This window comes from Sphaerodactylus townsendi, linkage group LG15 (assembly GCF_021028975.2).
Source record: "Sphaerodactylus townsendi isolate TG3544 linkage group LG15, MPM_Stown_v2.3, whole genome shotgun sequence".
In the NCBI taxonomy this organism is placed as follows: domain Eukaryota; kingdom Metazoa; phylum Chordata; class Lepidosauria; order Squamata; family Sphaerodactylidae; genus Sphaerodactylus; species Sphaerodactylus townsendi.
Genome location: NC_059439.1, coordinates 26,907,613 through 26,919,047, shown reverse-complemented (window position 1 = coordinate 26,919,047; position 11,435 = coordinate 26,907,613). Strand labels below are relative to the sequence as shown.

Here is an 11,435-nt window from a genome sequence, read left to right as displayed (position 1 = left end):
AGTAAAGGAACTCGAGGCTTCTTCGCCGTCTTTGGATTCTGGATTGGATCAGTTTTCCCTACTCTGCGAGTCCGATGTTGACAGGGTCCTAGCTGCTGTTAGACCTACTACCTGTCCTCTGGATCCGTGCCCCTCTTGGCTGATAAAGGCTTGCCGGGAGGAGTTACGACCCCACCTGTTGAATATAGTCAACAGCTCCCTTGAGCAAGGAGTGTTTCCGGGTGGGTTGAAGGAGGCAGTGGTCCGCCCACTCTTAAAAAGACCATCCTTAGATCCTGGCGATCTGGCCAATTACCGCCCCGTTTCGAACTTATCGTTCCTGGGGAAGGTAATTGAGAGAGTGGTGTTGGAGCAGCTCCAGGGCTTCCTGGAGGACGCATCGATTAACCGATCCCTTCCAGTCCGGTTTCCGTGCTGGGCATGGGACAGAGAACGTCACCGTTGCCATCACGAATAAAGCTCCGCATGCAGCTGGAGCAAAGCGGATGCGGCGTTTGCTTGTGTTTTCGATCTCACAGCGGCGTTTGATGTGATGCGATCACGACCTTTTGATCCCACCCGCCAGCGGCCTCTGGAGTGCGGGGCGTGATAAACTTCAATGGATTTTCGTTTCTCCGGGGTCGGAGTCAGCTTAGGTATGGTGCCGAGGCTGAGGCTTCCCAGAGGGGCTCCCACTTAGTTGTAGGGTTCCTCAGGGGGCCTTGCTTTCCCAGCTTTTATTTGCATCTACATGCGCCCCCTTGCTCAGCTGGTGCGGAGCTTTGGGCTAGTCTGTCACCAATATGCGGATGACACCCAGCTCATTCTGTTGATGGAGAGGGAGGCGACCTCTGCCCCTGCAGCTCTACAGCATTGTTTGGAGTCGATTTGCTGGTTGGTTGTTGAGGCAGAGTAGGTTAAAAAAACTCAATCCGGCAAAGCGACGGAGGTCCTCTAGCTGGGCCGGGGAGAGAGACCAAAGAAATTCCAGGCGCCTATACTGGAGGGGACCGTTCTGGCCCCGACATCCCTGGCTTCGTAGCCTACCAGAGTCCGCCTGGACTCTGCCTTGTCAATGGAGAGCCAGGTGGCCCATATTACCCAGGTTCGCGTTCTTTCACCTCCGCCAGGCACGGCGGTTCGGCTCCCCTATCTCTCCCGGTCCGACCTGGCCACTGCTTGATCCGGCGACAGTCACCTCGAGGTTAGATTGCACAGCACAAGCTGCACGCGGGCCTTCCCGCTGCGATTGATCCGGAAGGTGAACCTGGTCCAGAATGCAGCGACACGGCTTCTAACAGGTTGGTGATTACTCAGATCATATCACCCCTGTGCTATACCCGTCTGCACTGGCTCCCAGTGGAGTTCCGGATCGTCTTCAAAGTGCTGGTAATAACCTTCAAAGACGCTACTGTGACATGGGGCCCTCCTTATCTACGGGACGGCGTCACCCCTTATGTCCCACATAGGCCACTGTGTTCAGCAGTGGCCCGGAGTATGATGACTCCCTAGCCCAGCGTCAATCGCGGCTGGCCTGCGACCCGGGCCAGGGCCTTTACAGCTCTGGCCCCTGCCTGGTGGAATGCCCTACCTCCATCAGTCCGGGCCCTCTGCGGGACCTTGTAGGGAGTTCAGCAGGAGCCTGTAAAGATGAGAAGTATTCCACCGGGCTTTTGGAGAGGCTGGCTTCGCCCGGTTTTACTACCCCACTGAGATCCTGCCGATTTCCATTTCCATCTTGTCATCTTGGCTGGGCCTGCTGTGATTCCATCTGGGCCCACCTGTTCCTCCCTTCCTTTTTCTTTCTTTTATTTTTTCCTTGCTTTTAGCCTTAGGCGGGGCGCCTGTTTGAACTGTTTTAAGCTGTTTGAATTCCTTGGATTGTTTAAATTATATGTAATTGCTGCCGGAGTTTTAATGTTTAATTATTATTATTATGTTATTGAGTTGCTGTTGATGACAGCCATGTTGTTGAGCCGCCTCGAGCCCTTCGGGGAAGAGGCGGCCTAGAAATCTAAAATATAAATAAAATATAAATAAAAATAAATTTATACTAATACTTATACTACTTAGACTTATACATTTATACTACTACTTTATGTCTACTACAAAAAATTTTCTCCTGCATTTTTAAATTGCAAAATCTTGATCATAATCAGACCCAGTCTCAAAATTAATCTGGGACCCTCTTTACTTGAGGCCTAGTAAGCACGTGCCTATTTTGCTTAATGGATAATCCAGGGGTGTAAAAAGGCAACCTACATCCCGACAAAAAAAAAAAGGTGATTCCACCAGAAGCAAAAACACCAGCAGAAACCGCCTGCCAATCCTACAATGAAAAAAAGCGGAGCTGGCCCTTTAAACCGCCCCCCGCCCCTTGGCGCCCATGCCATCTCCAGCTGACACTCTTTCCTCCCGTCCGAGCCCCGCCCTAGTCCTCCCAGCATCCAGCAGCTTCTCTAGCCTCACCCATGGACCGCAACTCTATGGCGCCAGCGGCTCTGATTGGCTGGTCCAGGGCGGTGCCGTGTTTCTATTGGCTGCCCGCGATTGAGAGGCGGGGCATAGAGGGGAGCTGTCAGGCTGTTCGAGGGAGGGATTTTCCGCTGCCGGCCCTGGGCCCGGGCCTTGCAAGGAGGGTGCGTGCGCTCGCTCGCGGCCGCTGGAAGACCCCCACCCCGCTCCCTCCCCACCTCGATGGGAGGCGAATAAGACTCGGAGCCTTTCCTCCCCCTCCTGTAGGGATTGGGCGGGTAAGTGCAAAAGCAAGCGGGGGGAGGGGGTTTGCAGGGATTTGATTAACAGCAGATCAACCAAGGTTGGATTGAGGGGTGGGGCTCTGGGAAAGTGGTTGGATTGAGGGGTGGGGCGCTGGGAAAGTGGAAGGGGTGCTTGGGTGGGAAGGGGTGGGTGGGAACAGATTTGCATTTAGCTCCAAATTATGGGCGTACACTGGAGTTGGGGGATTGGCTCAGGGTGGGGCATCTGCTTGCAAAAAGCAGCGGATAAACTTAAGGTGGGCATGCATGTGCGCTCACAATGCGAAGACCGGGGCACGAGTAATGGGAACAGAAAGCGGGTTGGGGTTTAAGGGAAAGATTGCAAGCTGTAGATGCGACCCCTCCACCGCCCTAAGCATCGCCCTCCCCCTTCCGTTGTTCCCAGGTCTCTTCTCTTTCCCTGCTAGTATCTTACTTCCTTACAAACTTCCTTGACCTTTCACACCTGTCCCTGCACCCTCCTCTCCCAACAGCGCAAAGTAAACAAGGGGGGGGAGGTGCGTGTTATTGTTGCAACAGAGTGATTTTGGTGTGTCCCAGGACTAGTAAAGGCATCCAGGTAATGCTGTTAGGACAAAAGTTGGCCTTGGATGTACTGGGGGTGGTGGAGGTTTGCAAAGACGGGAGATGGTCGTGGCTAGATGGTTGCTTTCCTTGTGGCTGGTGGAGAACTGGAGCCCTTAACCACAAAGAGGGAGGGGTCCCCCTGTAGTAATTGGCTCGTAAGGTTTGAGCTGCATTGTGATGCCGGCCTGCACTGCTTCCAGTGGTCCCAACTCTTCTTCTGTTGTGGAGGGACTTGCTGTGTCAATCAGATTGATGTAGACCCTGCATGTGGCATATATGTTTGTGTCAGGTGTACCGATTCAGCAAGCCTGAATCTATATTTACTGGTCTGATATATAAAGCTGTTTATGTAAGTTTAGCAGGATGGGAGGCTGAAAGCCAATGGAGTCTAGGTTTCGCTTTGGCTCTGACCCTCCAGATTACTCCAAGTGATATCTTTGACCTGCCAGTATTAGCTTTGGCTCTGCTCCACCCAAGGGACCAGCTCTTCTGGTGGCAGAAACTGGCATCTCTAAAATGCCTCGCACTGGAAATCCTGCGGTCCGAGTTGCTTTTAGTGATGTAGAAGAGCCAAGGAGTCCTAGTCCCTTCTTTGTAGAAAAAAAAATCTATGGTATGATTCATACCGAATGGCAAGCCATGGTTTTTCATCCTAGGAACAACCCTGGGGGATCCTATGACTTGAAAAAAAATTCCTGTCCTCCTTGCCGTCACATCGAGCTCTCCGATGAAAAACTTGTACTGTTGAGAAGTTCATGTAGTTAAATCTGAATCCCTGTCTGCTGGTTGATCTTTGTTTTATAAGACAGGATTCAAACGTTGATTAAACCAGAGTCATGGCTTATTGTTATGTCTGTACCCTGCCTGAGTTTTGTTGAGCCCAACAATTTGAATAAACATCATCTATTTTAATGTAAAGTACTGGGTCTGAGGTTTTCCGACATAGTGGGAGGGGGAGTTAAGTCGGAACCTAGTGTGGGGGGGAGGTGTGATTGAGAGGATTCCACGGTGCTGTAAACTCACATGAATTGTGGGTGGGGGCAAACAATTCTGTTGCATCGTCTTTGGCTAGACTGGCTCTACTTCCTCTTCCTTTTCAGCTTGACCCATTACCTCGCGGAGATGACGGAATACAAACTGGTAGTGGTGGGTGCTGGTGGCGTTGGGAAGAGTGCATTGACCATACAGTTGATCCAGAATCACTTCGTGGATGAATATGACCCAACTATAGAGGTAAGGTAATCTTCCCAGAGCTGGTGACAACTTCCTTAGCGCCAGATTCAGAATCCTCTGCTGTCTTTCAATCAGACTACCTGGTCAGATTTATCCGGGTTTCCAGTGTGCCGATCTCTCTCAGTCCTCCAGTCGTTCTTCCTGCTGTTGTGGAAAACTTGTTTATTGTCTTGGTATCTGCAACAATCCTTTGAGCATATCTAAGACATGTGCCCCTTTTCCCTGTGCCTGCCGCTAAAACGCCCTTGTCTTTGATGGGGCTCATTGCCCGCCTTTTCTTGGGCTCATTCCACACATGCAGAATAATGCACTTTCAAATTTCTTTCAGTGTTCTTTGAAGCTGTGCAGAATAGCAAAATCCACTTGCAAACAGTCGTGAAAGTGGTTTGCGTGTGCGGAAGGGGCCTTGGTGTATCTTCCACCCAGTTCAAATCAGACTGCCTGTGCAGATTTCACTTGTTAAAAATTGCTTTGTCACATCTCTGGGCTTGTGACTTTCAGGATTCGTACCGGAAACAGGTGGTTATTGACGGAGAGACCTGCCTCTTGGATATCCTGGACACAGCAGGGCAAGAGGAGTACAGTGCCATGCGGGACCAGTATATGAGGACAGGAGAAGGCTTCCTTTGTGTCTTTGCAATCAACAACACCAAGTCTTTTGAAGATGTTCACCACTACCGGTAAGAGGACTCGGATTAAGCTTTTCTATTGTCTTGAGCCGTCATGTTATTGGCAGGGGAGGCCGGTTTAAAGACCTAATTAAAATCCGTGAAAATGAGTTATGTGCGGTCTTTCCAGCTAGTAGGAAGGGACTTTGGTTAGGAATCAATACAAACGCTAACACAGAGATTTGAGCAGAGTAGTCAAACTTCTGCAGAGATGCTGCCGCCGCCTCACTTATTCTCACTGCTTAGTGGCTCCTATTTTTTTTCGGATCAAGATAGTTGTGGCATTTGGCTGTCATGTGTCTTTTCCTCTCCAGCTCCCTGGCATTTTCCTGCACATTTGAGTGGAGATGGGCTGTTGTTGGTTTTCTGGGCTCTGTGGCTGTGGTCTGGTAGTTTTTGCTCCTAACATTTTGGCCACGTTTACGGCTGGCATCTTCAGAGACATTATTATTTCTCTCTGTGGCACAGTGACAGGCCTCTGAAGTTGCCAGCCACAGATGCGGGCAAGGTGTTAGGAACAAAAACTACCAGACCACAGCCACGCAGCCCAGAAAGCCTACGGCAGCCAGTTCATTCTGGCCGTGAAAGCCTTCAACAGTATGAGTGGAGGAATGGGATAGGTGTGTGTGTTCCGCCCCCCCCACCCCCGTTCCTTTGGGTTAAGCATCACTTCAGCATGCAGCCTCCAAAGATTGGCTCAGTTTTTGTTTTTAAGTTGGGAGGAGAAAGGCGTGATGACCCATCCTATTAACGTGGACCTCAGCTGGACTACCCAGATTCAGGAGAAGTGCGCAGCACAAGCTGTAAATAAATAAGAGGCATGCCGTGCAAAGATCTCTTGCTTCTGAATGGACTGAATGAACTAGGACTGGCTCTAGGACAGCTAGGCAATTCTGGGCTTACCTGTCAATTCTTCATGCTGGGATTATACCCTCTTTTCCCCCTGTAATTTACAGAGAACAGATCAACCGTGTGAAAGATTCCGATGACGTTCCTATGGTTCTTGTTGGCAATAAGTGTGATCTCCCCTCTCGGACAGTGGATACTAAACAGGCTCAGGAGCTTTCCAGGAGCTATGGAATCCCGTTTGTAGAGACCTCTGCCAAAACCAGACAGGTAACAGTATTATGCAAGGGAAAAAGGGGCTTGAAGAAGAAGAGTTTGGATTTATACCATTTTTCTCAGCCGCAAGGAGTCTCAAAGGTCTCTCAGCCCCACCTACCTCACAGGGTGTTGGTTGTGAGGAGGGAAGGGAAAGGAGATTGTAAGATTTGAGTCTCCTTACAGGAGAGAAATGGCGGACTAAAAATGAAGTAATTAAACCCAGGGATGTATAGCTGTGTATAATGACAGCCAGGGCTTATCCTAGGTCAGGGGTCAGCAACCTGCGGCTCTCCAGATGTTCATGGACTACAATTTGTAGTCCATGAACATCTGGAGAGCCGCAGGTTGCAGACGGCTGTCCTAGGTGCTGCACATCCACAACTGTTGGGGAATATAAATCCAAACTCTTCTTCTGGTTCTGGTGTGGTCTGGTGGATCTTGTTCCTAACGTTTCACCTGCATCTGTGGCTGGCATCTTCAGAGGTGTATCACCGAGAGAAGGTGAATCCAGTCGTGAAAGCCTTCGACAATACATCTTCTTTTCTTAAATCTACATCCTAGCAGTGGGATCAACTTTATTTATTTCACGTATTCTATTAAAACACTTATACCATGCCTTTCCCCAACGGCATTGTGCCAACACTCAGCCAAGCAATGGGATTCAGACCCAAAATCATAGTGCCCAGACCATTAATAGTGTCACTGCAGGAGCAGTTCATGATTTGGAAGCTACAGTGTATTTCATGTCCTTTGCCTTGCTGAATCTGATTGGTGATGGGGGGGTGGGGGGGGGGTAACCAACAAAGCACCATGCTTCTACTGTTTTCAACCCCAAGGAGCTTTCGAACAGCAAAGACAGAGGTGAATGTATGAAAGTTTCTCAAGAAAATGACAACTTGGGTCTTTTCTCCACCCAAGAGAGAGAACTCATCGATCTGCCCAGTAGTAACTAGAAGAAACCATCTGCAGTTTTTTAATAAGCCTTGAACTCCCCTAATGTTTAAACAGGATAACTAATTATGTCATCTGTTTGTGTTTTCTGTCCCTTTTCCATGTCCTCTCTCTGTGTATGTTGAAGGGAGTGGAGGATGCTTTCTACACCCTGGTGCGAGAAATCCGAAAGCACAAAGAAAAGATCAGCAACGGGCGCAAGAAGAAATCTTCCAAAAGGAAGTGTATTATCCTCTGAAGGGGGGTGGGGAAGAGACTTTGAATTCCACTGTTGGGAATGCAGGAAGACCCTCTGGAGTTTGGGTTTTTTCCCTCCCGAGTTGCAAGATAACTTCTGAAGGCCGTGTCCCCTCGTCCTTTTTTTGGCTGGAAGAAGGCAGCAGCGGAGCTCTCTCTTAAAACGTTGATTTTTATTTTCTTGTTTTTAAAACTGGGACACTTCATCAGATATGAGGAGGATTTGTAACCACATTTTATGTTCCTGTCACTTCTTGCCCTGTAGTTTTATATCACTGGGTTTCCAATCCTTAGGATTCTAGAGGCCAGACCATTAAAAAGTGGCCTGCTAATAGCTCAATCCTGCCAGTTAGATGGAAGTCATAGCGTACAGGCAGCATCTGAGTCAGAACCTTAGGGGCCTTTCTTATTTTTGTAGCATTTTTCCCTTTGGTTCTCAGCGAGACTGAAGAGCAAGCCAAATAGACTGGGTGCCACGTTTCTTGCTAGCAGAATAAAGAGCCGCGTTGGTTGGAGATGGCCAAGAAAGAAAATGTGGAAAGCCAAACCTTCCGTGTAGCTGAATACTTCATCCCATTGTTTTAAAATAGATGGTGCTCGGTTCTTTTTCTTCTGGGTGGCTGACTTCTGTATTTCGTTGTTTCTCTAGTTTGTTTTTTGGGCTGTACCGCACTACTTCTGAGTAAAGGCTTCTCCTTGCCTTCGAATGTTTTATCAAGAGTGTATGGTGTGGGGAGATCAGCAGTGTGAAAAGGTGAATGATCTTTGGGTAATTAGTACAAAAAGATTCCACCCAGAGGCAATGGCGTCTGATAATTCTGCAAAACCAACAGTCCGTCTTTGCAAATGGCTAAATGTTGACACCAAGAGAAACATCGTAATATAACTAGCCACTGCTGCCTCTTTTAAGAAACAGTTGTCCATGGCTTGGAGCAAAATGATTTTGATGCTTTAGAAAGAAGAGAGAAATTTGGTCCAAAAGTCTTGTTCCCAAATATTTTGCTGCCTCCTTGGGTGGGGTATAAGAATTTCCTAAAAGACAAGGCGGGAGAAACCAGGTAAAGTCTGAATTAACTTTGAAAATTATACTGCTCAGGATTAAATAAGGCATCAGTTTCTCTCCTGTTGTGTATTCCAACTGTCCGCTCAAAAATCTCAGAATCCTATGTTAACTGATTTGGTCCTTTCCCACAGTCCGAAGGAACTGTACAATAAAACCCATCACTGGGAATAAACTTGTGAATAAGCTAACTGATCTATAAGGTCTGATGTCTGTTTTCAAACAATAAACATTGAAGCAATCCTCTCTTTTGGGTTTGCGGCCTGTTTCGGAGTTAGCTTTTTTTTCCTTTGCCACTATCCTTCCCGTCTCAGCGGTTGACTTGATGGCACTTTGCGCGCGCACATTTCCTAGAATGGGTTGTCTTGGAAGTTCGTAAGCTCTCTGGAGGCTTTTGAAGAAATTATGAGACTTTGTCGGTTCTGAATGGTTCCAAGATCAGCAGATATTTGCCTGAAAATATGGCCTCTTTCAGTCTGAATCAGTGATGGCAAACCTTTTAGAGACTGAGTGCCAGGGGCAGAGCGAGGAGAAACTGCACCTGGGGTACGCATGCGCCCTGTGCCCCTTCCATGCCCCCGCCCTGCCCTGGAATGCCCTCAGAATGTCCCGAAACACCCCCGCCCTGCTCCCGGAACACCCTCGCCATACCCCCACAGGGGTGTGCGCCCAGTACGTCGCGCACCCCTCGCCTTCTGGGCGCTATGCCATTGCCAAGTGCCCAAACTGGGATGACAGCTCACGTGCCCACAAAGAGGGCTCTGAGTGCCACCTCTGGCACCCGTGCCTTAGGTTCGCCACCACTGGTCTAAACGTTCTTCTATTATCAGATTGGATTCTGTGCAGAGGCATTTCTGTTTGTTATGGATCTTTCCTCCTGCTTCTCCTTCATTAATGGTCCCTGGAATGCCCCAAAATTCTCCTTCCTTTTAAAAATGCTTCTGGACTGTAGTAACATACCTTCTCTATGTAACTCCAACTCTTTTTATTGCTCCAAAATATATACCGTACACAAGCTGAGCTCCCTTTACTTTTTCCAAGGATCATCTTTGCCGCGTGTGCTGGAAAACCACATTGGGAGCTCTAGTTGATTCATCATGAATGTCACGCCCTGTAAACCCTTTTACAGATGACTGGCTGCTCACTCTTTGCTGCATTCGTAGTGGTCTGATCCTTTTGATATAACATTAGTTTTATTTAATGTGGTTGACAAGGGGAAACAAAGCAGCTCTGTATATAACCAGTCTCTTAGGATAGGTTATCGTGTTGTTCAGGGAGGGGTTATAGCTTTTAGAATCTGCGTTCGTGGTTCATTCTGTCAAATTTATTGGAAGAGCTTGGATCCAGAGGTGGAGCAAGGAGAAATTGCGCCTGGGGCACGCACACACCCTGCACCCCTGCTGCGGTATCGCCCCGCCCCCTTGATGACCCGGCTCCGCCTCTGCTCCGCCCAGGGCATCGGAGGTCCCCTGCACCATGGGCGCAACGCCAATGCTGGGATCTCCTGTTGTCACAAAAGCTCAGGTAGTATTTATGGGCCTGATCTTCTGAGGAAGGAGCAAACTGACAATCCAGATGTGAAGTATAAGAGTTTCTGTGGCTTAAAGTAAGCGTGTGATGTAACCAAGGGAGATTCACATAACATGCTGTAATACAAGGTTCCGGTAGTGCCGGTTTCTTTCTAGTGAGGCAAATCTAAACACTGGCACCACGAGAGGCGGACAAGGGGACACCCGTTGGGATGTGGTTATGGGACACAACAGCATATTCCTATTCATTTCAGTGTATTCTTATTCATTTTGGCTACCCTGTTGCCTCTCATTCTTGGAGCCTTACAATATAAGAAAACAAAATGGTGGACCGGCATAGTAAATATCCCTGTGTGGATTGGATGTCCTGAGATAGAACAGCATGCTACTTTTGCAGAGATGGGGACTAGGAAATGCTAATGATAGTGCTGGGTGGAATTTGTACAGGAGAATCAAGAGGAAGGAGAGCAGGCAATTTAGTCCTCTACCCAAATAGTCTTTCCTCCAGCAGGAAGAACCAGGGAAGGGGAGATAAGAAGGCAATAGGGCCAAGTACTCCCACTTGCTGATTATCCCCTACAAACTACCGTACCTTCCCGACACATTATCATTAAATGCCAAACAGCAATTTGGAGTCCTTGCTGGAAGCATAATTTATAAATTGGCCCATTCAGTTGCTGAGAAACAGCTGGTAAAGTCAGACTAAGGCAAAACTCATTTGTTAGATGTTGGTAGAAGGTGCTGAGACCACCCTAGTGTAGTGGTTAAAAGCAGTAAACTCTAATCTGAAGAACTGGGTTAAATTCCCACATGAAGCCTGCTGGGTGACTTTGGGCTGGTTACAGTTCTCTCAGGACTTTTTTCAGCCCATGCAGAGGCAGGCAATGGCAAACTACCTATGAACGATGCTTGCCTTGAAAACCCTTCAGGGGTCACCATAAATCAGATGTGACTTGATGGCATTTTCCGCCACAGAAGGTATTTGCACCTTCAGAAAAAGGAGACATTTGGGCAGTTGTGACTTAGAGGATCTAGGAAGGACCAGTATCCATATGAGCATAGATTATGTCCTGCTAGGAGCCTTTTTAAAGATGTCTCTCTTACAAATCCTAAGATTTATCTAGGCTATAAATCCTGTTTTTCTAACCTTGGGAACCAGAATCTTCCTCTTTGAAAAGAAATGATCAAGATCCAGAGCAGCCATTCTCAACCATTCTCATCCTCATTCTGGGGTGCCATGGCAACACTACCGCCCCCCCTCATTTTTGTGGTGTCTCCCACCGGCGCCAGCAAGGACATGGAGCTGAGCCATGGGGCAGGGCCTGCC

At 48.4% G+C, this 11,435-nt stretch overlaps 1 protein-coding gene across 1 annotated transcript; it reads left to right on the top strand.

Moving 5' to 3' along the window:
* Positions 1-2,564: 2,564 nt before the first annotated feature.
* On the top strand, positions 2,565-8,825 carry LOC125444900 (GTPase HRas-like). The gene is made up of 5 exons (XM_048517654.1): positions 2,565-2,732; positions 4,427-4,559; positions 5,061-5,239; positions 6,184-6,343; positions 7,410-8,825. Exons 2-5 carry the CDS (start codon positions 4,449-4,451, stop codon positions 7,518-7,520), a joined length of 561 nt encoding a protein of 186 aa, XP_048373611.1. The 5' UTR covers positions 2,565-2,732; positions 4,427-4,448; the 3' UTR covers positions 7,521-8,825.
* The last annotated feature ends 2,610 nt before the right edge of the window (positions 8,826-11,435 follow it).